This window comes from Peromyscus maniculatus, chromosome 20 (genome assembly GCF_049852395.1).
Source record: "Peromyscus maniculatus bairdii isolate BWxNUB_F1_BW_parent chromosome 20, HU_Pman_BW_mat_3.1, whole genome shotgun sequence".
NCBI lineage: Eukaryota > Metazoa > Chordata > Mammalia > Rodentia > Cricetidae > Peromyscus > Peromyscus maniculatus.
In genome coordinates this window covers 73184723-73212457 of record NC_134871.1, presented here as the reverse complement: position 1 = coordinate 73212457, position 27735 = coordinate 73184723, and the positions used below count along the sequence as shown (strand labels likewise).

The 27735-nt window shown below is 51.7% G+C and overlaps 1 protein-coding gene across 4 annotated transcripts; it reads left to right on the top strand.

The window, feature by feature from the left end:
* On the top strand, positions 1-27436 carry Znf385a (zinc finger protein 385A). 4 transcript variants are annotated; one of them, XM_016000354.3, is made up of 8 exons: positions 1-72; positions 7288-7424; positions 20484-20594; positions 22984-23146; positions 24945-25187; positions 25520-25689; positions 25862-25957; positions 26092-27436. In XM_016000354.3, exons 1-8 carry the CDS (start codon positions 63-65, stop codon positions 26320-26322), a joined length of 1161 nt encoding a protein of 386 aa, XP_015855840.1. In that variant the 5' UTR covers positions 1-62; the 3' UTR covers positions 26323-27436. The 4 variants fall into 4 exon arrangements, with proteins under 4 accessions (XP_015855840.1, XP_006981858.1, XP_076413101.1 ...); XM_006981796.4 differs by lacking the exon at positions 1-72 and adding an exon at positions 6200-6319; XM_076556986.1 differs by lacking the exons at positions 1-72; positions 7288-7424 and adding an exon at positions 16587-16729.
* Positions 27437-27735: the final 299 nt, after the last annotated feature.

Below are 27735 nucleotides of genomic sequence, written 5' to 3'. Positions count from 1 at the left end.
GTCCGGCCAGAACGGCCCCCGGGACAGAACGACGCGGAACCCCGGGCGCCTGGGTCCCCAGCATGATCCTCGGTGAGTGGTCTCGGCGACTCTGGGCTCCGGGTATCTGGTTCCCTCTCACTGGGTCACCTCCCCCCCCACTCGGCACCGCGGTGACTGCGGCCGCCGGTCTGCCACTCGTTCCCCCTCCCCCCTCATCTGGCTGCACATCTGGGGTCCCCTCTTCCCCTCCTCCCCTAGCTGCTGCTTCTCCTGGTAATCTAGGGAGGGGCAGAGGAAAGCCGAGAAAGTGAGACCCCCGCCCCATAATGAGAACATTGCGTATTCATGAGGCTCATGAATATTATAAGACAGTGTACGAGAGACTGGGGAGGGGGCTGGTCCTGGCCTGGTGGAGTTGAGGTAAAGGTTCTGACCCGTCACCCCCAGCGCCTTCCCCCACCCTTGGCTTTGGCACTCCGACAGCCTTCTGGGCCCAGGATAAGAAGGAAAGGAGGAAGTGGGGGGCGGAGGGAGAAGATGCTGGGTGTAGCTTCGAGGTGAGTGTGGTGGGAGGTGGGAACATGACGGGTGAAGATAAGGGGGCTGGGTGAGAGAGCGGGTGGGAAACTGTCCATCCCAGGCTCTTGCGGCTTAGATCCTGTCTCCGCAGCCATCCTGCCCCGACACGCCGGGACCTGCCCCTCTTTCCCTGCGCCGGCTGCCTGGGCCCTTCTCCCCCTCTTCCTCCCTTCCACCCCAGACCTGGGTCGGGGGCTGCAGGAGACCGAGGGACGAAGGAAAGTCAGAGTGGGGGAAGGGAAGTCCCGCTGGGCTCTGACAGCCAGTCCGTCAGCCTTGGCCACCCCATCTTCATGACCTACATCGGGAAGGGAGCCCCAGGGATGGGGGAGGAGAGGGCCTAGCTGTACTCCGGGCTCTGCAGCAGCCCCTGCCCACAACCCTGCAGCCACAGCAGCGCAGGGCCTGCTCTGACCTCTGACCTCCACCCTGGCTAGGCCGGTTCCAGGGCCCTGTTTACGGCGGAGCCCCCCACCACTCTCAGACACCTGTGGTCTCCCTGCCCCCACCGAGGACACCTGGCTCTAAGCTGATGCCGGAGGGCTGCGCTATCCCTGGCTCTCATCCCTCTCCCAAGGCCCTCTTCCTGTCTCTTCCTTTCCGTTGACTGTGTCCCCCCACTAACTTCACGAGGGCCTTTTCCCACTCTGCCCTCCTTCCTCCATCTAGCTGCTGTGTGGTCTCATTCTCTCTCATGACTTCTATACCTTACCCCCTCCAACTGGCCATCCATCACAGCTATTTAAATGAGTGAGAGAACCAAGGCATGCATGTCTGTCACCGACCCGTCTCCAAGGCTGTCTCTAGCAGGTGCCCTGCCCTTCTGTGAATACTGTCCCAACTCCAGAGGACACCCCAACACAGTTCAAGCTCAGGACCCTAACACACAGGCTCCACATTCTGCCAGCCTGTGTGATCCCTGTGTTCTAGCTGTACCCTGGGCCAGCTGAAGAGGTGGCATCCTGCTTGCCCAGAACAGGCGAGACTAAGCCTTGTTTGCCCTAGTCCAGAGGCCCCAGAGAACTAGGTGTCAGGGACCTGGAAGAGCCCTGCCAACATCCTGCCACAAGAAGACTGAGTCCAAATTCTCTGACATTGGACCCTGCCACCAACTGGCCTCCACCATCTCCCTGGAGGACGCTATAATTAACTCCTTCCTGGTGCCAAGTCCACAGGGGGGTGGGAGCCTAGTAGTGCACCACACACCTTAGCCTCCCCCCTCTCATTGCATCCCAACCTGCTTTAAGGAAGGAGAGAGTGGAGAAACCACTTGCCAGGACTCAAGACCCACCTTTAGAACCATGCTAGGGTATTTGGGTCTGAATGATAAGCTCCCTGAGTCCTTTACAAGGCATCCCTACCCAGCTCATCTGAATGTGGTGGTTTGGGCCTATAATCCCAGCAGACTGAGGGAAGAGAGAGGTTATTGGGAGTTGAGGACAGCCTGGGCTAAAGAGTGAGTTTAAGGCCAGCCTGGCCTACAGAGTGAGAACCTGCCTCAAAACAAAATTAAAACACACATAAGAATCAGGGCACTGGTGGCACACGCCTTTAATCCCAGCACTCAGCTGGGGGCTGGGGGTGGGTAGAGACAGGTGAATCTCAGTAAATTCGAGGCCAGCCTGGTCTTCGGAGTGAGTTCCAGGACAGCCAGAGCTAGTCTTGGGAAAAAAAAAAAAAAATCTGGATGTCAAAGTTCAAGATGGCAGTTCCGAGTTCAGATTCTCTGGGTTGCCACTTTCCTTTGCAAATAAGTCCCTGGTTTAGTGAGGGGCCGGAACCTGGAGAGGGAAGGAGGCTCTTCTGTTCAGGTTAGGAAGATTTCCCAAAGGTCTGCAGTCAGCACCTCCCATCCTAGGCACCACCTCCCTCAAGGTCCCACCCCCACCCACATATACCCTGAGGTTATTAGGGCTGGTGTTTTTAGTTGTGCATAATCATCCCCTTGTCTCTTTCATCTCTGACTTCAAAGCCTTTCCAGCCCTCAGCCTGTCTTCTGCCGGGATGAAGGAATTGAGGCAGAGGGGACAGATTCATTGGACTTGACCAAAAGGATAAGATACAAGAGTTCAATACTTCCCCTGCTAGCCTGACCCTGATTTTAGGCATTTCTGGGAAAGAAACTAAAAGGCCACAAGGAGAAGAGGTAGTTAAAGATGAAATCCCAATTTCCCCTTTGGCCTCAGAGGCTGATTCCCATCTTAGCCCCATGTTGTGCCTTTCACCACCATGGGGCCCTAATCACCCACGGTCCTAACCCCAAAACCTCTCTGATTTCAGTGGCACCCTTGTGAGACAGCCACTAAATCACAGCCCTACCCTAAAACCTTCCCTGATCCTGCCCTACCCAGATGGGCCACTCCCAGAGACAGCTCAGCTCATGGCAGACTCACCCGGACTGTTCCCATTCTCTACACCAGACCTGCCCAGCCCACCCAAGAAAGCCCAGGAGCCATGGCTCAGGACCTGGCCAGACCTTTTAGGGGAAAAAGGGAAAGAGCAGCCCTCACTGAGATGCAGGAAGCTGGGTACAGCAAGCAAAGTCCCCAGGTCTGAACAGCGTTTGGGGATGGACAGATGGATGCCGCCCAAGGGTCTGCAAGCTTGTCCCTCTATAGTGCCTTGGAAGCTGTCTTGAATAGAACATGTAACAATCCCCCATGGAGCGGGGTGGGGCTATGTCTGCTGGAGGTAATTACACTAATAAGCTTCCCTCCAGAGTAGCCTGCCCCAGCCCGACCCTAACTCCTCCCAACCCTGCCTAACCTGGGTGCCACACACGCATACACATGCACACAATTTGCTCTCCTTCTCTTCCTCTAACCTTCCTGCAGCCCTCACCTCCCACATGACAAAAGCCTTGGACTTGTTCCTTTTCCCCCCAGCCTTCCTCCTCCTCCTTCGTCTTCCTTTTCTTCTCCAGTCTACTCAGAAAAGCATAATATTTGAAAACCATACCGGGAGGCGAAACTTGTTCAAATTCCCCACTTGCTGTGTGACCTTGGTCTACTAACACCCCCTATCTGAACCAACTGTCATCATTTATCATAAAAGAATTCATTTATTCAGCAAACATTATTGAGTGCTCAGTATGTCGTGCCAGCACTTTACACAGACTCGTTCAATCTTGTCATCAACTCTCGGAGGCAGGTACTGTTGTTCTAGTTTGACAGATGAGAAATGAGAGTGAGCCAGTCAGAGACCAGCTACTACTCACCCAGTTAGCACAGTGAAACCATCTCATGAGAAAGTGTGTATATGAGGCCCGGTCAATGAATAAGCCTCAGGGGGCTGGAGAGCCGGCTTGGCAGTTAACAGTACTTGCTGCTCTTGCAGAGGACTTGAGTTGGGTTTCAGTACCTATGTGGTGGTCCACAGCCAACAGTTAACTCCAGTTCCAGGGGATCAAGCACCCTCTTCTGGCCTCTGAGGGTGCCAGGTACACACACAGTGCACTTTGATACATGCAGGCAAAACACTCATACACATAAAAATAAAAATAAGTAATTTTTTAAATTGCCAGTTGTGGTAGTGTAAACCTTAAATCCCAGCACTGGGAAGGCAGAGGCAGGAAGATCTCTGTGAGATGGAGGGCCAGCCTGGTCTGTGTATCTGCATAGCAGGAGCCAGGACAGCCTTTGAGAGAGAGAGAGAGAGAGAGAGAGAGAGAGAGAGAGAGAGAGAGAGAGAGAGAGAGAGGATAAACTGGGCAGTGGTGGTGCACGCCTTTAACCCAGCACTCCAGAGGCAGAGGTAGGCAGGTCTCTGTGAATTCGAAACCAGACTGATCTACAGAGTGAGTTCCAGGACAGCCAGGGTTACACAGAGAAACCCTGCCTCAAAAAAAAAACAAAGACAAAAAAAAAAGAAAGAAAGAAAGAAAAGAATAAGCTTGAAAAAGTGGCAACTATTTTTCTTAGAAAAGGGTAGATGTACCTGAGCCTCGAAACCAAGAACCATGGAGCTTTTTTAGAGGAGGAGGGCAGTGGGGTGCCAGAAATTGAACCCAGAGCCTCCCACAGGCTAGGCAAGTGCTCTACCACCGAGCCTCAGCCCCAGAGCCCTGTTTCTGCTCACCCAATTCTTAAGCTGCCATCTGCCCCTCTCCCACCTCAGGTTTCAGAGTGGAGGAGCCGTGAGAGCTTGGGGACAGCCCCTCACTAGTTGCCCACCTCTCTTCCTCCCCTCACCCCGCCCTCAGCTCACCCCTTGTCCTACTTCCCACCCCAGCCCTGTTCCACATCAGTTCCAGGCCACAGGGAGCTGAGTGGCTTCTGTCTCTTCTCCTCCATCTCTCCTCCTCTAAAGCTAAATGAGGACTCCACACCCAGGAAAGGCAAGGAATTGCTTTCCCCATTCTCTGCTTAAACCAGATGCCAGCCTGCGCTCAGCTCTCCGATTCAGCGTTAAATGAGAGCCCTCTGGGAGCAATGTAGCAGAGGAAGAATTTGCTAGAGTGCGACAGATCTTGATTTGACTCTCAGCCCCAATACTTAAGGCTGTGTGACATCAGCCAAGTTTTTTAACCTCTCTGAGTCCCAGTCTCGTCACATGCCGAATGGGAGAAACAATACTGGCTGCTTCATAGGATCACAGCCAAACTGCTATATCTCCAAGCTTACATGTGATAAGACTCCTGCTCATTACCTGGTACATAGTGGTGCTTTCAATGTTTCTCTGTGGCTTTTTCTGGAACTCATCTCTCTCCTCTAAATTGGATTTTGGGAGTGGGATCCTAGAGAGTTGACAGCCAGGGACAAGGTCAAGGAGCCAAGCCGTAGTACACGGTGCCCTGGTGTGGAAGCGCCAGCCCCAAACCAGCTGCTGTGAGTGGGAGCGGGGGACACGGGGAGCACTCAGGTTTCTCTCACCATTCCTGAGGCTCGTTAAGGCTGCCCTGGTGTGCCAGGCAGTAAGGAAGGATGGGGCAGAGGGGAGAGGCCTAAGAGGACAGACCAGGAAGAAGAGATGGTCAGTCTGTCTGTCCCTGTCCTCACCTTCATCTTTCTCACCCATGTTCTCTGCTCCAGGGTCTTCCTGTCCTCGTCTAGCTGTCCTGCTGGTTTTAAACTCCTTTCTCACTTTCTAACCCTTAGCCTTTTCTTTTCTGTATCTGTCCCTTTTCTAGTCACCTATTCCTGTTTCTGCCACTGTTTCTCATGTATATTCTCTCTCTCTCTCTCTCTCTCTCTCTCTCTCTCTCTCTCTCTCTCTCTCTCTCTCTCTCTCTCCTACACACACACACACACACACACACACACACACACACACACACACACGAGCATTCCAAATGTAAAGTACCAGAAGAAGAAATGGACAGGAGGCATTAAGACCCCTAACAGTTCAAAGGCCAAAGGTAAACATCTTCTTCAGGCCTTAGAATTTGGAAACCAAGCTCCCAGCAGCTTTGACCCCTGTCTGCCTCAGGCACAGTGGCCTCCAGTCTTGGCATTGAGCGGAAGAGACAGACCCCTCCAGACCTTTCTGGACCTCATTCTCTACCCCCAGCTGTGCCTGAGCCCTCCCCACCCCCTCCCTCTCGCTTCAGATTCCCCTAATCCCTGCTCCCCCGCCCTCCCCTCTGCCCCACTTTTCCAGGACTCTGATTGGCTGATTCTACTGACTGGGCTGGGGGAGGGGGATGGCAAAGGAAGGGGGCAGAGGGCAGAACCAAGGGAAGGGGACACTGTCAGGCCCAGGCCCCTAGGGGGCCAGGGCCAGGCCACTGCCTGGGGGCAGCAAGTACCAGCTTCTGAAGGTATGACAGGGGTGTCTTTATGGAGGGAACAAGAAAGGATCCTGGGGACCCATTACCCTAGGAAGGTCAAGGGAGGTCCAGGGCCAGGCATGCAGTCTCTTGGTCTGGCCTTTGTTCCAGAAACCCCTGCTGCTGGCAGGGGTGCTGGAGTGGTGGAGGGAGCAGGAACTGCCCAGCTGGTGGACAAAGGCCTCTTCAGATGGTAGCTAGGCCAGCAGAAACCCAGAGGGTCCTGAGTACCTTTGAGCTGGGTCCTTTGGAACCTGGTAAAGCCTCTTTCAGGACTCCAGGAGGAAGAGGTTTCGGGGTGCTACTGAATGGCTAGCTGGACTTTCATTTCCCCTTGGGGTCACATGCAGGCCCTCCTCTCCCAGAGGCTTTGACCGAGGTTCCTCTTGCAGAGCTGGAACTGAGCCTGCCCGGTCAGACTAATGCGTCTGATAGAACTGAGGGGCTACAGAAGAGCTTTGAGCAAATGGTACCCAGAGATGGTGACAATCACTCAAGAGTCATAACCTGAACAGCTTCATAACTTAGGGAGCCAGGTGCAGCCCCCCGATGTTCCCCTCTGGACAGTGGGAAAAGTCACCCACTTGAATCTGTTCTGGGGATGCAACAAACCTTCATATACCCAGGGAACTCCAGACCAGAGAGGGCAGTTGGGGATTCGGTCCAGGGGCAGGCTGTCTGCAGAGGAGATCTAGGCTTTTCTTGGGTCTGTAAAAAGCCTGAAGGGCTTGGGGAAGGAGGCTGCAGAAGGGGGAAGTGAAAACCACCCAGAAGGGAAGACCAGCCTGTGTCCCTAGGCCCACAGAGGGTCTGCTCCCTGAGCAGCGGGGGAAGTATATGTATGGGGCACACTTTTGAGTATAGGAGCCTCATCTAGGGAGCAGTACTATGAACTTGGGTGAGGCTTCCAAGCTTCAGTCTTCCTACCCCACAGAATGTTCGTTCTCTCTGCCCTTCAGGCAGCCTGAGCCGGGCAGGGCCCCTCCCTCTGCTCCGGCAGCCCCCCATCATGCAGCCCCCGATGGACCTCAAGCAGATCCTGCCCTTTCCACTGGAGCCAGCCCCAACCCTGGGCCTCTTCAGCAACTACAGCACAGTGAGTACGGTTGGTCCGTTGGCCTCTCCCCCGCCCTTGGCCCCGAACCCCCCACTCCCAGTCTACCCCTGCACTTTCCTTGTAGGCCGAACTCATCCTCACTTCCTGTGACCCTGTGTTCCTCATGTCTAATCACTGATGGCATGCCTTTGCTGGCTCTCTGGTGCTATAGTAACTGCAACAACAACAGAGGATTTGCTGAGCCCTCCCTGTCACCCAGACACTGCCCTGTCCCACTCATCCCTCCGTGATATGCTCAGCCATACAGAGAATAAGGAAGCCCAAGTGGTAATGCTGTCAGGAGTAAAATAGCCGAGGACACTGGGTTGGGGAAGAGGGAAGGGACGAGGGAAGGGACGAGAAGGCTGGCACCGCTCTGGGTTTTCCCTTTGTCGTGTCCTGTGTGTTTGTGTGCCTGTGTGCAGGTGCACACAACACATGCACTTGCACGAGTATGGAGGGCAGTGTTTCCGCCATGCTGTGTGCTCCAAGCTAGTTAGCCTGTCAGCGTTCAACCTATTCTCCTCTACTTCCCATCTCGCCGCCGTAAGAGTGCTAGGGTTGTAGATGCACGCTACGGCATCCAGCTTTTTGTGCGGGTCCTGGGGATCCAGCTCAGATCATCAGGCGGACACAGCTACTCTTTTATTCACTGGACCATCCCCAGCCCTCTAGAGCACACGGCTGGGTGGGTAGGATCAGTTTGTTATAGAACTTGAAGGGGTGGCAAAAGTCATCAATAATTAATAGGAAAAGAAACAGAGAACTACTGTCCATTCTTTGGCAGGGAAATGCCTGGGTAAGAGTTGTGGTTGGGGAAGATGACGGTGGTAGCCAATGAAGGGTTCAAAAGCTGGAGGAGGCTGTCTGGCCTTAGAAGCCTAAATGGGCAGTAAGAATGGGAAAGAGAGGAAGGACAGACTGGTGAGGTGTTTTCAAGGAAATACTGATCCGCCATGGTAACCAAGTAGTGTTGAGGGAATGGGGAGAGGAGGAAGGATAAGCCAAGGATGAGTCCAGGGCTCAGGCCTCTGTGACTGAGAGGAAGAAATCACCCCAAAAGAGACAATCTAGCAAGGCAGACACTAGTGTCTCTGTTTGACAAATGGGACTGCAGAAGCTGAGGGTTTAGTAACTGGCAGACATGGGTTGACACAGTGTGTCCAAAATGTAATTATACTACATAAATGAGGTGTGATGGGGCACACCTGCACTCAGGAGGTTTAGAAATTCAAGATCATCCTCAGCCTGGCATACATAAGTCCTTAAAAAAGAGACAGAGAAAGAAAGAGGGAAAGAGGGGAGGGAGGAAGGGGGAGGGAGAGAGGGAGAGAGGGAGTTCTCTTTAGCCTATAGCTGCAACCCCCAAACTTCTCCCAGAAACATAAATCAGAATTTGCATTGCACTCTGATTTTTACTAAGTGTTTGTCACATCTTAACCTTTACAGAATCCTTTGGGGTGGCTATTGTTACCAGCTCGTTCTACAGATGAGGGAACCTAGCACTGACTGTAAGAATGGCCTTGTCCTAGACCCATGCTAACAGGAGGGTAAACCGAGGACAGGTCTATCTAAGTGACCTTATATCCAAGGGGGAGAGAAGCAGAAGGGAAGTTATAAATTTGTCACAGGCTGGAGAGATGGCTCAGGGGTTAAGAGCACTAACTGCTCTTCCAGAGGTCCTGAGTTCAATTCCCAGCAACTGCATGGTGGCTCACAACCATCTGTAATGAGATCTGGTGCCTCTTCTGGCATGCAGGAATACATGCAGGCAGAACACTGTATACATGATAATTAAATAAATCTTTAGAAAATAAATAAATATTGTCACAGAAACACTAATAAAGAGGCGATTTCAGCTGGGTGTAGTGGTGCACACATGTAACCCCAGCACTCAGAAGGTAGAAGTAAGAAGATCAGGAGTTTAAGGTTATTTTCAGCCACATAGCAAGTTTGAATTTCATGAGACCCAGCCTCAAAAAAAGTGGGTGAAGGGACTTAAAATACAGCTCAGTGGTAAAGAACTTGCCTAGCATGAGTGAGGCCTTATATTCAATTCCCTGCACAGAAAAAAAAAATATTATTTTTAAAGCAACTTAATAAAAACACAATGCTGAACATATATTCTCATAACTGCACCCAGTGTTGAGGCATAGCAATCAGTTGGTCACTGCCCTTAGGGAGCCCATTGTTTATCAGGAAGAATAGCAAGTTAACTATAACCTGATGAAGAGCTGTGTTCAAAGCATTTAGCTTGCATGGGAGCTCAAGGGATATCAAAAAAAACAAAAAAACAAAAAAACAAAACTTGCTGGTGGTGGAGCACGCCTTTTATCCCAGCACTCAGGAGGCAAAGACAGGCGGATCTCTGAGTTTGAGGCCAGCCTGGTCTACAAAAGTGAGTTCTAGGACAGGCAGGCTATTACACAGAGAAACCCTGTCTCAAAAAAGAAAAAGAAACAAGAAAGAAAAACTTGCTGCTATAGGGGAACCTAGGGGGCCAGCTGGGATTAAGCAGGATAAAGGAAAGGAGAAGAAAAGACTTAACCTAGCTGGAACAAGGACTTAAGATTTGGACTCTGAAGAATCATTAGTAGTTTTTATTCTGTATTGTTTGGTTTTATTTTTTTATTTTTTATTTTTTTTCAGAGCTGAGGACTGAACCCAGGGCCTTGCTCTTGCTAGGCAAGCGCTCTACCACTGAGCTAAATCCCCAACCCCTGGTTTTATTTTTTGAAATAAGGTCTTGTTGTGTAGCCCAGACTGACTCCAAACTCTTAGGGATTCAGTCTCAGCCTCCAAAGTACTGGGATTTCAGACATGTGTCACAACATACAGCATATTCATGGGGTTGTAAAAGTGGCCTTGGAGAAGGGCTAGAGAGCTCAGCTATTCTTCCAAAGGACTTGGGTTTGACTCCCAGCACCCTCATGACAGCTCACAACCATCTGTAAATCTGTAACTCCAGTCCCGGGAGATCTGGTACCCTCTTCTGGCTTCCGAGGGCACCGGGTGTGAATGTGGTGCACATACAAACATACAGACAAAACGCTTCATACAAAGCCAGGCTTGGCCGCACACGCCTTTAATCCTAGCGCTGGAAAGGCAGAGGTAGACAGCTGCAGAGTGAGTTCCAGGACAGCCAGGGATGCATAGAGAGACCCCGTCTCACATAACAAAACAAAACTGGCTGCTCTTCCAGAGGACCCAGGTTCAATTCCCAGCTCCCACATGGCAGCTCACAACTGTCTGTAACTCCAGTTCCAGGGAATCTGACACCTTCACACCAATGCACATAAAGTTAAATAAAATATTAAAAAAAAAACACACACACACACACAAAACAAAACAAAAAAATGGAATATCCCCAGGAAAACACTTCATACTCATAAAATCGAACAAAATAAGATAAATGAAGGGAAACAGCCATAGAGAACATTCCGGTTTGAATCCAATCACATGAACAAGAGCTAGAGAAGAACATCTGGGAAAGCACAAGTGAGCTGGTGTCATTGGAGCTCAAGGGCAGGGATGCCGTCCTCTGTCTAACCTCACATTCTTCTCAGTCGGCAGCCTCGGTGTTGTCCCCATCTACAGCTGAGAAACACAGAGGCTAAGCGATTCATCTGAGACTCATCCTTAGTCCAGTCATGTGATTTTTTTTGTTTATCTGTTAGCTTGTTTGTTCTTTGGGTTTTTGCCTCTGCCTCTCTAGGGCTGGGATTACAGGTATATGCCTGCCACCCCATCCAGCTATAACTTAGGGTTTCTTCCTCTTTATTATATTATTTCTAGTGTCTGTGTGTGTGTGTGTGTGCCGATACTCAGTGCCATGAGAGAGAAGGCCAGAGAACAACTTTCAGGAAGCAGTTCTCTCCCTCGAGTGTGGGTTTGGGGCTGGAACTCGGGCTGTTAGGCTTGATGACAAGCACTTTCATTCACTCCACCATTTTGCTGTCCCTATATCGGAACTTCTGACTCCCAACAGTTCCATGGTGTTACTGCTTCTAGAGGAGCTAGTTAAAGCTGTGACCATAGCAAGCGGAGGCTGTAGCTCAGAAGTAGAACTCTTTAAAAAATAGTTTAGTTGTGTGTTCGTGGACACAGTGGGTATGTGCGCATGAGTGCAGGTGTCTGTGGAGATGAGAGCTGGTATTACCTCACATGGGTGGTGGGAATGGAACTCAGGAACTCAGCTGGGGCCTCTGGAAAAGCATCAGGTACTCTTAACTGCTAAACCATCTCTCTAGGTCCCCTCAGAAGTAGAGCTTCTGTCTGTGGTGCATGAGGTCCTGGGTCCAATCCTCAGCACTACATTAAAAAGAAAACTAATAATAATAACAGAGTAGGCATGGTGGTTACATCTGTAACTGTAGAACTCGGGAGACAGAAGCAGGAGGGTCATAGGTTCCAGGCACACCTGAGCTATCTAGCAAGACGATCTAAAAATAAAACCTAGGGGTGGGACTGCTCAGCAGGTCTGAGACACTCACCATGTAAACCCAGAGACCTGAGTTCAATCCCTAGAACCTACATAAAGGTGAGAATCAAGTACACAAAGTTATCCTTTGACCAACACATGTGATAAAATAAGAAACTTAAAGCCGGCCTGGTAGCACTGGCTTGTAATGCCAGCTACTCAAGAAATTGAGACATGGGACTAGAGTCATTAAAAACAAACAAACAAACAACAACAAACTAAGAAGGGTCACAAGGGTTCAAGGCCAGCCTGGGCTACAGAGTGAAACTCTGTTGAGAGAAAGTGAGGAGGGAATGGGGATAAGATGACTTAGTGGGTAAAGCTGCTTTTCATGAAACCTATGACTTAAGTTCTACCCCAGGGACCCACATGGTGGAAGGAGAGAACTGATTTCAGTACACATGCATCCACAGATAACACAAATTAAACTGTAATTTTTTTAAAAAGCAAAAGAGCAAGTTATAAAATAGCAGGTTCTGTTTATAAAACTAAAGGGGGGATATTTATATGTGGGCGCTGGGATGTTCACAAGATGGACACCCAAGAAATTACAAATGATGCCACTCTGTGGGGGAAGGAGAATTTACAGTTAGGAACAGAGATATGGGTTTTTAATAAAGACTTACTTTTATTTTTTAAAATTATGTTTATATATGTACCAGTATGTGGGCATGTAGATGTGAGTGCAGGTGCCTAAGGAGGCCAGAGGCATCAGAGCCTCTTGGAATTGGAGCTCCAAGCTGTTGTGACGTAGGTGCTGGGATCAGCCCTCAGGTATTCTGGCAGAACCCCACATAATCTTAACTGCTGAGTCTTCTCTCCAGACTGAGATGTAGGGTTGTTTTTGTGTTGTTTTTATTTTTGTTTTATTTGTTTGTTTGAGACAAGGCCTAACTATGTAGTCCCAAGTAGCCTGGAACTCACTATACAGACTAGGCTGGCCTAGAACTCACAAAGATCCATCTGCCTCTGCTTCCCAAGTGCTGAGATTAAAGGTGTGCATTGTCTCACCTGGCTCTGAGGTGTTTTTTTACTGTTGTTTTGTGTTTTAAATATTTATTCAAGGAGATGCTCAGTGATTAAGAGCACTTGTTCTTGTAGAAGACCCATTTGGTTCCCCACTCAAGACCATCTATAACTCCAGTTCAGGGACTTTGACCTCTTCTGACCTCCATGGGTATCAGGCATATACACAGTGCACAGATAAATGTGCAGATAAAACATTTATAATACATAAGATGAAAATAAATATTTTAAAATATTTTATTGGTCATATTATTGTATTTGTATATGTGAGTGCAGGTACAAGTGTGGAAGTCAGAAGAAAAGTCAGGAGTTGATTCTCTCCTGCCATCTTCTGGGATCCAGGGATCAAACTCAGGTGGTCAGGCCTGCTGGCAAGTGCCTTCACCTGCTGGGCCATCTCTGGAGCCCAAGATGTACTTTTTGTTTTGAAACAGGGTTTCTCTGTGTAACAAACAGTCCTGGCTGTCCTGGAACTTGATTTGTAGAACAGGTTGGCCTCACACTCCCAGAGATCCACCTGCCTTTGCTTCCTGAGATTAAATGCATGCACCACCACTGCCCTGAACCCTAGATGTACTTTTTATTATATAATCATCTTTTGTCATTCATGATCGCTAGATCCAGGATTCCAGGAGTGATAAGTCTGTAGATGTTCAAGTCCCTTGTATAAAGTAATCCAATATTTGCAAATAACCTACATATCTGCTATACATTGAATTGCATCTGGTTATTTATAGTACACATTACAAACGTATTGTTTAAGGAATAATGACAAGGAAAAAAGCCTGGGGATAGCAAGATGACTCCATGGGTGAAGATGTTTACTGCCAAATGTGAGGACTTGAGTTTGACCTCTCGGACTCACATAATAAAAGAAGAGAACTGATTCTTGAAGGTTGCCCTGTGACCCTCACAAGCACACTGTGGCATGAATGTGTACACCAAGTTCTCCCATACACACAAGTAAATACATGCAATAAAAAATACTAAAGTCTGCAGTCAGGATGTAATATATGAGAAGAATAAATAAATAAAATTTAAAAATCATTAAGGGAAAATTTGTACATGTTTAATACAGGCATGATTTCTTCAAACATTTTCAGCACACCATCAATTGAAGCCACAGGCTTGGACCTCAGAAAAAGGAGAGCCAACTTTATACTCTTTTGCATTTTGAATGTTTTTGTTTTATCAAGCATATTTTGTTGATGTTTGGTGTTTAAAACGTATTATTATTGTGTACACGTGTACACACATACTACAGCATATGATAGAGGCCAGAGGCCAGCTCCTAGAAACTAGTTCTCTCCTTCTTCCATGGTGGGTTCCATGGATTGAACTCAGATCCTCAGATTTGCATAACGAAGTGCTCATACCGTCTAAGGGGTCTCATTGCTGTTTTGGGCTTTTGTTTTGTTTTGTTTTTTTGTTTTGTTTTGTTTTGTTTTGTTTGAGACAAGTTCTCACTATGTACCCCAGACTGGCCTCCAACTCACAAAGATCCTTGCATTTCAGGCTTCTGAGTGCTTGGGTTACAGGCATACAGGCTTTCTTCTTTTTATTAAATTATCCATCTGTCTGTCTATCACTTTATTTATCTAGACAGGTCTCACTATATAGACCTAACTGGTCTGGAACTGTGTAGACCAGGCTGACCTCACACACACAGGGACCACCTGCCTCTCCCTCCTGAGTACTGGGATTAAAGGTGTACACTACCATACCAGGCTTACATTTTATTTATTTTTATTGTGAGAGTGAGGGGTAGGCATGTGTATATACATGCCATGCATGCATGTGGGAGTCAGAGAATAACTTGTGGGAGTCAGTTCTCTTCCTTCCACTGAGTTTTTTCCCTCTGCTATATAGGTCCTGGGAACTGAACTTAGGTCATCAACCTCAGCAGCAGGGAAATTTACCCAGTGAACCATCTGTATACACACACACACACACACACACACACACACACACTTTCCAAGTGCAAAACAGAGAACTAGTCAAGATATGTTCCTGTGTTTGGAACCAGATGTGGTGGTTCAGCACTAAGGATGCTGAAGCGAGGGGATCACCATGAATTTCAGGCCAGCCTAGGCTACATGGTGATTTCTAGGCTAGCCTGAACTAAAGTAAAACTTTGTCATAAACAAAGAAAGAGAGAAGCCTGGGGATATAGTTCAGCGGTAGGGCACTGATATGTGTGAGATCTTGAGTTCAAGCCCCAATACCTCAGAAGGAGTGAGTAAATAAATTATAGTTAATAAAGCCACAGCATGGATAGACCTGGGAGTGCAGCAGGGTGGCAAACAGCACCATCCTGAGCATCTGACTTCCAGGATATAAATTAATGTTGCAAACTCCTGGCTTTACACCCTCAGGCAAGTTGTTTAACCATCCTAAACCTTAAATTTGCCAACTATAAAATGAGATATTGGTGAGGCATGGCAGCACATTATCCCAGCACTTAAAAGGCTGAGGCAGGTGGTGGTAGTGCACGCCTTTAATCCCAACACTCCAACACTAGGGAGGCATAGGCAGGTGGATCTCTGTGAGTTTGAGGTCAGCCTGGTCTACCTAAGGAGGATCACAAGTTCAAGGACAGATTTCACTACATAGTAAGACTGTCCAACAAACAAAACATGGGTGGGGAGCAGTAATAGTACTAATTCACAAGGCTGTGTGTGAACTGTATTACAAAATCATGATGCCTAGCCAGGGCTAGTGCTCAATCAAACTTTTGCTGCCTAGTCACTAGTTACTGGTACTATTTTTTAAAGAAAAGAAAGAAGGGGAAGGTGGGGTGACTAAGGCCACAGCCCTAGAAAATAAGCTGAATTGGGTAGTAGGAAGAGGAGGCCACTCTGGCCAAAGAAACAGGAGCCAGCAGCGGGAGGGGCTGGGAAGGGAAGTCTGCTCTGCAGAGGTGGAGAGGACACGGGAGGATGTCAGGCTGCGTGACAGTTCAGACTCTGCAGAGGAATGAGGACCGCCTTCGGAAGGACTGTGCAGCAGCTAAGTCCATGGCTTTGGAGTCAGGCTGCCCAGGTTTAAATTCAAATCCCAGTTCAGCCACTTACTAGCTTATGACCTTGGGCAAATTATCTAACCTCTCTAAACCTCAGTTCCTTCATCTATAAAGTAAAGATAATAATAGTACTTACTTCAAATCGCAGTTGTGATGATTAAATTAGATAATCCAAGCAAAGAGCCCAGTGCAGAGCTGGCACATTCCAAGGGCTCGATCGACAGTAGGTGGTGGTGGAATTATGGCAGAGTCTCTCTCTCTCTCTCTGGATTAGTACCTCCCCCCCCCCTCCTACATGGGTAGTTCTGCCCCTCAGACACTTCACATTATTATCTTCCCTCATTCTCCCTCTGTTCAGTTCACTGTTTGCCTCTGTTCTTGGACATCCGTCACTGTCTCCCAAAGTCGGCCCTTCTCAAACCAGTACCCCAGCTTCACTCATCTCTCTGGTCGCTGCTCTGGGTGAGATGGGAGCTGTGATAGGAGACCCAGGGACAGAGGCCTGCCTTGTCCAAGGAAAATGAGAGGAGTCCTGGCAGTGGAGATTCTTTGGCCTTCTCGGTGCGGTCGCACTTAGCCACCAGAGGGCAGCAAGTGCACGAAGCGTAGCTCGGAACCTGGTGCTAGGGCAGGTGGAGAACCCAGGAGAGGAGATGGGAAGAGGTTAAAGGTCGACGTCCTCCACTCTGAGGTCACTTCTGCTCTGGCAGCCCCAAGCTTCACCAACCAGAGAAGTCGCTGAGAATCTTGGGTACCCGGGCTTGGTTTCCCACCCATGTGAGAGAAGTGACTTGTTAAAGGCGGGGTCACAGGGGCTGTGCGCCGAGAAAGCTGGGAAGGCTGGGTTGTTTAGGAAAAGCTGTCTGCAAGGGAGCATGGAGCAGGGCAGAAGGGGTGAAAGAAAAAACAGATAGATGTCTGAACTAGACCAACACGGTCATGCACAGGACTGGGGCGGTCACTGGACCCAGGAAGGAACCCAAGTGCTGGTAGCCGAGGTCATCAGGTCAATGCCCCTGCCGCTTGACCGAGAGGCCCCGAGCCGGAACAAGGCCTTTCCTGGAAGCAGTGTCTAGTCGCGATCCCCAGCTTTCTTCGCGGGAGCCCCCTGGCCTTCCTCGCCTGTGCCCTGTCCCCGCCCCCGGTCCCGGCCCGCCCTCGGCCCCGCCTCCGGGGCGGGCTCCGGACCGACCGGCGCCGCCTCCCCTCCTCCCAACCAGCCGGGCCTCACAGCCCCGAGCCGCCCGGGCAACGAGCGCCGCGTCCCCGGGCCGCCCGGCCGGCCAGGCTCGGCCCCCGCCTGGGTCTGCCGTCCCGGGCCATGGAGCCGCGGCCGCCAGGGCCCCGCAGGGTAAGCCACCCGGCCCCTCCCTCCCCGCCTCCGCGGCTGCCGCAGCGCCCCCCCACCCCATCCCCGCCCGCCCTGCGGGGCCGGCCACCTCTTCTCTCGCCCAGTCCTCGGCTGTCGCCCATCCCCCACGCGGCGCGGCCCTCACCGATCTCTGGAGCCCAACTGGCGCCCCCGACTACTGCCACCTTGCTGGATGCGCTAACCTCTGCTTCCCAGGTCCTTGGAGTCCCCCAAATCTCAGCCTTGCCATCGGTCCTACACCTACCCTCAGACCACTACGCTGCCCAGACCTCTCTTCTCCAGCCCTGCCCTCTCCCAGCAGCCCTTCCCCACCTGCTCTTTGGACACCCTCAGCTCCCTCTTGCCCGTGTCAGCCCTGTCTGCTCGGGTCGTCCCATCCCTGCCGTTCCACCCCTTTCCCTTGTCGCCTTATTTTGAGGAATGGGTGGGGTGGGGATGTGGGTGGTTGGACGAGGAGTAGTGGGCTCCATCCGATAAAGAGCAATGAGAGGAAACCTAATCATAGCAGGCCCCTCCTGCTCCTCCTTGCCCTTCCCTTCTTGCTGGTTCGTTTCAGGGAGCCTTTCCCCTTCACCACTGTTGGAGGGCAGGTGAGAGAGGGCTGCTCTGGAGAGTTTGCCAGGCTGTGTCTAGGCCAGCATCCCAGGGAAGGGTCTCTGGCATGAAATGGGCCTTGGGAGATGCTGGCCTCCACCCTTCCCTAGGGAGCCTCCATCTAGGTCACCAGGGCCTCCTGACCTTGGTCTAGAGGAGCACCTCAGTGGCTCACATTCCACCTACTTGGGGACTGGGCCCTGAGCCCTCACCTTCAGTCAGCTGTCTCCTCGGTCCCTAGAAGGGAGGGTGGGGCAGGCTGGCTGGGCTCCCTCCTCAAGCCTCTCACCCCTGAAGAGGGACCTGGCAGGAACCTAGACTGTGAGGGGATAGAGACTGGGAAAGTCAGTCCACAACTCATCCTTGGGCCCTCAGACCTTCCGGGAACTGGCTGGGGCGATGGCACAGACGGAACCAGGAGACTGCTCTCGCCTCTCCATCCTATTCTCTCCCTACCGTTTTCATACGACTTAGGTTTCCTGGCCCATATTAGGTTTCTGTTTGGGCAGAATTCCCATTCCCCACCCAGCATGTGAGGAAGCCCAGGGCTCATGAGAACCCTGGGGCAGAGCTGGGTGGGGGTGTCTCTGAAAAGGAAGGACTGAGGCGTGGAGACTAGAAGCTGAGAGCAGCAATCTGTCTCTCCTCTCTGATTAAAGCCTGCCTCCAACTTGGTCTGTCTTTCTTTCTGCCAAACATATCATGCATTTGTACAGATAAACACACAGCTGAAGATTATACAACCTGACCATCCACAGTGTCAGCAAAGCCCTCGACGCGGAAATGTTGATCTTCGAGTGATGCACACAGTACATGACACTCATTCACACTCCACCCATGCACGAACTGATGGAAGCCTGTCTAATGCTCATGCACGTACACATACTTTTCCTGTGTTTGACTGGGGCTTTCAAGCAGTGTGTGGAAGGTGACAGTTGTCACACTGGTTATCTGAACTCAATTCCACTGTTACCAAAATGGGACAGACACAGGTCAGCACTCAGTTCGCTGGGACCCCTTCCTCATAGTAACTCCAAGCGGTTGGAGAGACTCCTGGGGGAGGCAGAGAGAAGATTACTGTTCTATCCCTCACATTGTCTCATGGAAAACCCTAAAACCTGAGCACAGAGAGACACTTAAGTGAGTTTGCTAAGGACCCCTGAGTCATCAGCAACTATGTCTTAGCCCCTCCCCATGGAAAATAAGGTTTCAGTCCTAAGTTGTTTTGAGAGTTCCCTGCTATTCCTAGTCTCTTTAGCCCTAACTGCATTCCAGTCTCTTCCTCCCTGGCCACCAGGGTGAAGGGGGAGGACTGCTCAGAGAGACTGTCTCTGTGCCTCTGGGCCCCTAGCTGTATCCCTTGAGAGCAGAAGGCCTCAGAGAAGCTCCTGTCCTCCCCAACTACACACCTCATGTGAACTCTTGGCCGGAGACTGCAAAGGCATCTGCTGACCCAGGGTGAGCAGAGAGTTCCCAACCCCTACAAGCCCATCAGCTCTGCCCTGAAGTCCTGCTGATGCTGACAGGGAGAGAAGGTTCAGAAGGTCCTGGCACACTCAGACCAGAGCTATTCCCATTCTCCTCTTCCCTGTTCCCTGATAGAACCACCAATTCTCTCCTGAGTTCTTGTTTTCCTGTTAGAAGGTGCTGACTTAAAGAGATGCAGAACCTCCAGGTGATGGTGGTGTTGCACGCCTTTATTCCTAGCACTTGGGAGGCTGAGGGAGGCCTATCTCCATTAGTTGGAGGCCAGCCTGGTCTACAGAGTGAGCTCCAGGATAGCAAACTCCAGGATAGCCAGGGCTACTGAGAGAAACCCGTCTTGAAAAACGAAAGGAAAAAAGAAGGGTGAGAGATATCCAGAGCCTAAGTGTGTTAGGGTGAGATAGGGCCCAGAGACAGGAAGACAGAAACATCTGTCTCCTGGAACCTTTGGCAGACAGTTGTACCCCAGAGTGAGGCCAAAAGGACTCAGGAGCCCTAGAACCTCTGATATTTGGGGCTGCCTGTCAGTGGTCTTTTTTTTCTTTTTCTTTTTTTTTTTTTGGTTTTTTGAGACAAGGTTTCTCTAAAAAGCCCTGACTGTCCTGGAACTAGCACTGTAGACCAAACTGGCCTCGAACTCACAGAGATCCGCCTGCCTCTGCCTCCGGAGTGCTGGGATTAAAGGTGTGCATCACCACTGCCCGGCTTGTCAGTGGCTTTTGAGAGTTGGCCTCACTGTAGGAAACAGGCCAAGGTAACAGTTGAACCCTGAAGGTGTGGTGAACCAGAGTAAGAGACCAGGTCCAACTTCCAGCTCTGCTGTTAATTCATGGTGTGGCCTTGGACAGACCACTTCTACTTCCTATGAAATGGGAGCAGTGGGTCCTTCGGGTCCCTTCCAAGGCTATGAAGATTGGTCTGGAGAGACCCAGAAAACTGGGGCTCAGAGCCTTAAGCATGTTGAGGCCTGAGGCAGAGGGCTTAAGGACCTTGGCTTACCTTGGCTCAGCCGATGTGGGGAAGTGGGGTTAATAGATGAGTTTGTGCAGGTTCCTAGCTCACCCTACCTACCGTCCACAGATGGACCCTGTACAGAAGGCTGTGCTCTCACACACATTTGGAGGACCCTTGCTCAAGACCAAGCGGCCAGTCATTTCCTGTAATGTCTGTCAAATCCGATTCAATTCTCAGGTAAGAAGGCCAGCTGCTACCTACTGGCGAGTGGCGGGGCAGCCATGGGAGCTTGAGGGAAGACTAAGGGGGCATTGAGAGAGAACGCAGAGTGGGAGACCGAGGTGGGGCAGGAGTTAGTGGAGGACACTTGAGACAACTGGTCGCTATGGTCTGGTTGCTTTTTTTTTTTTGAATGTGTGTGTGTGTGTGTGTGTGTGTGTGTGTGTGTGTGTGTGTGTGTGTGTGTGTGGTGGGAGGGATTGAATTTAGGGCCTTGCACACAGTAGACAAGTACTATACCACTGAGCTGCGTCCTCAACCCTTTTTCTTTTTTTTTTTTTTTTTTTTTTTTTTTGGTTTTTCGAGACAGGGTTTCTCTGTGTAGCTTTGCGCCTTTCCTGGAACTCACTTGGTAGCCCAGGCTGGCCTCGAACTCACAGAGATCCGCCTGGCTCTGCCTCCCGAGTGCTGGGATTAAAGGCGTGCGCCACCAACGCCCGGCCTTCTTTTCTTTTTTAATACAAGGTTCCTTTGTGGAGTCTTAGAACTCACTCTATAGACAAGGCTGGCCTCTAACTCACAGAGATCCGCCTGCCTTTGCCTACCAAGTATTGGGATTAAAGGCATGCGCCACCACTGCCCCAGCTCTTTTTTTTTTTTTTTTTTTTTTTTCTTGAGACAAGGTCTCTCTACATAGTCCTGGAACTCACTAGCATATGCTACCACACCCAGACTGGCGTCTGGCTCCTTTTTATGTTTTTATTTTGAGACATGGCTTCAGAAGTTTCCCAGGCTCACTCTACCTTACTCTGGCCTAGATAGGCCTTGAACTTCAATCCTCCTGTCTCAGCCTCATAAGTAGCCATGATTACAAACCTGTGCCACCAGACCTGGACATTGCTGTGTTCTGTCAGAAAGTAGACAAATCCTCCAAGGCTGGCTGGCCCCTTTGTCCCGTGGGGCTGAAGCACTCCCTACTCAGACACAGAAGAACAGGGAAGGTGTATGACCTCCAGCCTTCCATCCTTAGTGCTGAGTTTGGCCTCTTTGGCTCTCCACAGAGCTTAAGTCCCCTCTGGCATCTTCTGAATGACCCTTCCACTTCCATCCACCCTCCCACATACGTCCTTTCTAACTTCCCTCCAAATCACATTGCAAGCCTGATCTCTACACCCTCCTGGGATTTTGCCCATGAGGAGAATCCTTCCAGATTTCCTCCCTCTAAAGCCCCCATCAGGACATCTATTTAGGTCCAGACCTTGCAGGGTGCAGGCCCTAAAGCTTTGGAAGAAAAACAGCAAAGTCTTATTCTGCTGAGTAGGGGGAAAAGCATACTGTTTGTCTATGCAGCCCATGTACACACATACTCAGGCACCGTACTGCTGAGCCCTGTACACCAAGGCTCTACTCCTGTCAATCTTGTTTTCCTGCCTATCCACACCTGTATTTCTATCCCTGTTTAGGTGACCTTTTGACCTCAAGATTATACATTCTTAGCTGTGGCACAAATGGGAGAGGAGGGGATGGGCAGGCAGTGGGTAGGTGGAGCCAGAACCAAACTAGAATCTGGCCTCATTGCTTAGACTCCAAACATCCTCTCTCCCAACCCTGACTCCATTTGCTAATGGAGGGAACAAGATTGGAGGGATAAAAAGCCGATAACGAGCTGAGGGGATGGCTCAGTGGTTAAGAGCACTGGCTACGAAATTTTCCAGGGTACCCAGGTTCAATTTCCAGCACCCACATGGCAGCTCAAAACTGTCTGTAACTCCAGTTCCAGGGGATCTGACACCCTCATACAGACATACATGCAGGCAAAACCACAGTGCACATGAAATAAAAATAGTTTAAAAAAAAAAAGACAGCCAATAGCAGGCAGCTCCCCCTTCTTCCTCCCCATCGAGTGTCTGTTTTGACAGCTGTCTCTGCTGCTGTCCCCTGTCTCCAGAGCTGGGCTGGAGGCCAGGGTCCTCCAAGGTGTCCATGGAAGCTCCAGGAAAATGAGGCCTAGGGGGAGTATCAGGACAGAGCTAGTGAAAACCGCAGAGCAGGCAGAAGAAGAACTCAGGCTTCTGGGCCTGGTGTCTGAGAGGCCAACTAGTTGCGTGTCCCGCCTTTTCCCCAGTCCAGTATTCTCTTGCAGGCTTGAGGATCTCTTTCCTCTACTCAGGACTAGTCATCAGCCAGGTCCTGGGTGTGGTGGTAGAGTGTAGTCTGGACTAGGTCAGGGTCCAGATTCCCAGGGACTCCAGCGTGAGAAGTTCATCTGAGCCACAGCGATGACCAGTGTGTCAGCATGGGCTCTACACAGCAGGGGTATAGGCAGAGCATATTCCATCCTGCTGAGGCCGCCCTGAGACCTGAAGGAGCTCATCTCAGACTCTGTGTTCTTCCTCCACCCTTGAAGAGCCAGGCTGAGGCACACTACAAGGGTAATCGCCATGCCCGAAGAGTCAAAGGCATCGAGGCTGCCAAGACCCGAGGCCGGGAGCCCAGTGTCCGGGAATCCGCAGACCCCGCTCCGGCAGGCAGCACCCCCCCAAGCGGGGATGGTGTAGCCCCTCGTCCAGGTGTGTCTGAACCCCCCTCATACTTCTCAACTGATCTGTCTTTCTGTTCTTTCCCAATTCCCAGAACTCCCCCTCTGCTCCTCTCCTCCCTCCGTCCCCACTCCCAGTGACACGCAAGGTGAGTCCTGGAGCCAGGCATAGTGATGTCAAAATTCCATCCTGTCACCCCACCCACCCCTGCCTCAGCTCTTTTCAACAGAGTCCCTACTGTCCGTCTTCTCCACCGCCCAGTGACTCAGCGAGGGGCTAGGGTGAGGCTGCCTGGCAAGCTTTCCCAGGAACAGGGAGGCATCCGTCTAATCCAGATGAAGCCCCTCTGTGCTAGCCAAAAGGAATAGGGACATCAGAACCTACCAGCTTTCCTGGAGATTGAGGCCATGTGTACGAGACTCCCTAAATGACCTTGGATGGACCTGTGAACTTCTTGAAACCAAGTTAAGAAAGAAAAACTTAAAAATCTTTGAGGTCTTTTTCAGCTTTACCAAAAGCAACTTCACATTTGTTTTCCCCTCATGACTGGTGGCCATCCTCCACCATACTTCCAAGGAACTGGGACTGAGGGAATCCAGGGACAGAAAGATATCAGCCACCCCACCCTGGGATTACCACAGATATCAGTCTGGCCAACTCCAGAGAGACCTAACATTCCCCTTGTCCTCATTTCGTCTTATTCTGGCCTGTCTTTCTTGCCCCACCCTAAAAATAATGAGAAACAGGCGTCTATATCACCAGCTTGGGATCCAGGTCTCCACTGTGGCCACATGCACACACACATATGCAACCAACCCTCTAGCATTCAAAGATGTAGGGGCCAGGCCTGACTTCTAACTGTACTCTGGCTGCTTCTGAGTCTGATCATCTTAGTTTAGTGAATTAACACCTCTATAAAATAAGGATGGGCAGAGCTGGTGATGGTGACATTTCTTGACTACTATTGTTGTAGATGCTTTACACACACACCACCTCATTTAGTCCCTGCACACTTTCTGAGGACATGGGGTAGATATTGTACACACTGCTTTCGTAAACCATTATGTCCTGTCCAGTTTGGGATGAGGATGTGCTGTCTGGTTTGGAGTGAAGATGAAGGATGTCATGAATGAGTAGGAGACACAAAGGATGGGTCATAGGATGGACAAGCACACACCTACAGGGATTAGGAATTCTTCTGCCTTCTCCTGCTCCCGCCACAGCCCTCCTCGTGACCCGGAAACTGGATCAGCTGTTGGAGCAAGAGTGGGAGCGCTAGAGTTTCCCTTGCAGAAGCAAGAACCCAGTGCAGAGGCCCGAGGCCGGTGCATCTTTAATCGAGCCATGAATTATAGAGCAGCCTGGATCCCTGCTTCTGTTTCCCTCTGCTACGCTTACATCTGTCTCTCCTGACTTCTCCTCCTCCTGGTTCTGCCCCTTCCTGTTGCTCCTTGGTGTTCTCCTTGAGGGTCAGGGAGGGGTTTGGGAAGGGGTTGTCCTGGCAGGAAGCTCAGGCTGGCCAGCAGGCCATGGTGGGGTGAATCCTGGGTCTCTGCCTTTCCCCCTGGCTGGGCAGGCTGCCAGCTTTACTCTAAAGGTAGCCTGGTTACCCCTTGGCTATCCTCAGCTTTGGGGGAGTAAGCCAGGCATTGCAATCACACATCCAGCCAGTGGCAGCTGAATGGAATTTGGCTGTGGCCCAGGGCATGAGAACATGGCTGTTGTAACAGGGTGGGGACTGACTCCTGGGCTCTTACACTCGAGGAAATGGGGGTGGGTCTGCACATGAAGAGCCATTTGGGATGACCCCATGTTTCTTACCAAACAGTTTCCATGGAGAATGGCCTGGGTCCAGCTCCAGGATCCCCAGAGAAACAGCCTGGCTCCCCATCCCCTCCCAGTGTTCCAGAGTCTGGACAGGGTGTAACCAAGGGCGAAGGGGGAACTCCAGCCCCAGCCTCCCTGCCCGGGGGTAGCAAGGAAGAAGAGGAGAAGGCTAAGCGCCTGCTCTACTGTGCACTGTGCAAGGTGGCTGTGAACTCCCTGTCCCAGCTCGAGGCACATAACAAAGGTATGGGTCCTCAGCCTACTCCCGCCCCTCTGCATCCTGACTCCCCTGCCTTCTAGCCTAGCTGGGTCCTCTAAGACCTACCAGCCTGTCTCCTTTCCCAGCCATCTCCCTATTCCTTAGTCTCTTGCTTCCTCATTCACCTTCCCCTTTCCCCAGACCCCCTTGTGCTTGGGAGGGTCCCAAAGGGCTCCAAAAAATCCCACACTCGCCTCATTCACACACACACACACACACACACACACACATTCTCACTGGGAAGATGGTGGGCATTTGAGACCTGGTAGGTCTGGAGAATTTTTCACCTGCCCTCATCTTCTTCCTCCGTGGGCCAGGTACTAAGCACAAGACAATTTTGGAGGCCCGAAGTGGGCTGGGGCCCATCAAAGCTTACCCTCGACTGGGGCCTCCCAATCCTGGGGAACCAGAGGCTCCTTCCCAGGACCGAACCTTCCACTGTGAGATTTGCAACGTCAAGGTCAATTCGGAGGTCCAGCTGAAACAGGTGAGTCCTACACCCATCCCAGGGTATCTGAGGAACTTGACCCACTTAAGGGAAGGGAGCTTGGGTAAGGGCCACTCAAAAAGGAAGTATGGCCGGGTGCTTAGCTGCGGCCCTGCCTCTGGGGGTTACTTTTTACTAAAAGCTCACAGCCCCACTACCCACTGTACCACAGCACATCTCCAGCAGGAGGCACCGAGATGGTGTGGCCGGGAAGCCCAATCCTCTACTGAGCCGTCACAAGAAGCCTAGGGGCGCTGCAGAGCTGGCGGTGAGGCCTGGATGCTGGGGAATTGGGCTATGGGAAGACCAGGAGAGCTGGAAAGGAATCTGGGCAAGCCGGCAGAGGTTGGGCTTGCCAGACCCCTCGCCCGACCTTTGTCTCCCTCTCTTTGCCTGCTGCAGGGCACACTGACTTTCTCCAAGGAGCTGCCCAAGTCCCTGGCCGGTGGCCTGCTCCCCAGCCCCCTGGCGGTGGCTGCGGTGATGGCCGCTGCAGCAGGCTCTCCGCTGTCCCTGCGCCCAGCTCCAGCCGCACCTCTTCTGCAGGGACCACCGATCACACATCCTCTACTCCACCCGGCCCCAGGACCCATCCGAACTGCGCACGGACCCATCCTTTTCTCCCCCTACTGACCTCAACCCTGAACCCCTCCCACTGAATCCCCCACCTCCAGCCGGGACCCAGGCCTCCGGGCTCCCAGCCCGCCCCTCCTCCCGGCGCTCCCTGAATGGTCTCTCCTTCCCCCCACCCCGAGGTACGGGGTTCCAGGAAAGGGGAGGGGTAGCGGGGGAGGGGGGCTTAAGAAGGGGGGGAACACCCCAGATCTCAGGGAACCCCGCCCCCTGTCCTTCCCTCTCCCCTAGAAAAGAGGGGGGCCGTCTCACCCCCGAGCCCCCTCGGAGACACCCCCTCCCAAAAGCCATGTCCATCCAACCCTTCCCCTCCAAACCTAGCACAAAACGGGGTTCACAAGCCATGGTCGGGGCCCGGGGGGAGAACATGGATTTTCTTGGCAATAAGCGGACTCTGGGACTCCGGCCCCCCCTACCCCAAACTAAAGCGCTTCCGTGAACAAACCCGTCCTCCGCAGGGGGAGGGGAGCAGGCGGGATCCTGGGTCCCTCGTAAGCACTTTGGTTTTACCGCCTGCAACCTCACTGTGCCCGCCCCGCACCATGCCCCATCCCCAGGTCCAGTAGGGCCCATTGCAGGGGGCAGCACTTGGGGGCGTCTCAGGCACTTGGGTGGGACCAAGGAGATGCCCTCATAGACCCTTCCCTCACCTTCCTCCCCGGTCCGGGTTCCATTCTTTTCACCAGCACCCATCGCCCAAGGGGTACCAAGGGGGGCAAGGGGTGTCCAGTCCAAGCCCACCCCCGCCTCGCCTTCCGCAAAACTGTGAGCAAAAAGCAATAGAAGCCTCGCCCCCGCCCGCCCCACCCCTTTCCGCAGGATTTGCCGTCTGTAGCCTCCCTATCCCCATCCCTAGACCTCATGGCTGCCCCCTCCCGTGACACCTCCACTGCACAACTCGGGCGGGGGCGTGACCCCCCAACCTGTCCCTTCTGTGGTTTCCGTGTGGTCAGCCCTTCCAGCGCCGACCCGGGATGGGGACCGGCCCCCACTGGCCCTCCCCTCCCCATGGACTCTTTCTGCTTGACAATGTAGCAACCCCGGCCCCCCACCTTCGCCCTCCCTCTTTCCCTCTCCTTGACAATAAAGTCTGGATTCGTTCTGCCCTCCGCGCCCTGGACTCAAACTGTCTTTGCTTGCTGTTTGGGGCGCGATTCGTTTGGAAGGTGTGTCTTACGGTGAGGAAGCCCAACACCCAAGGAGGAGGACGGGAAACGAGATTGGGAAGAGGTTGTGTGAAGCCAGCAGAGCCTGGGAATCTCACTCAGTCCCTACCTAGCTCGTGTAAACTTGGCCAGAGGGAATCCTCAACCTAAACTGTTGAGAATTCTCTACAACTCCACTAGGCGGCGCTAAGAACGCAGAAAAGGAGTTGTCTGTTCATTAGAGTTTCTCACAATTCTAGGGAGAGGG

Coding starts and splice junctions, on each gene's coding strand:
- Znf385a (XM_016000354.3), top strand. Junction 7,425..20,483: donor TCTTCAGCAACTACAGCACA/GTGAGTACGGTT, acceptor TACCGTCCACAG/ATGGACCCTGTACAGAAGGC. Junction 25,958..26,091: donor GGGGCGCTGCAGAGCTGGCG/GTGAGGCCTGGA, acceptor TGCCTGCTGCAG/GGCACACTGACTTTCTCCAA.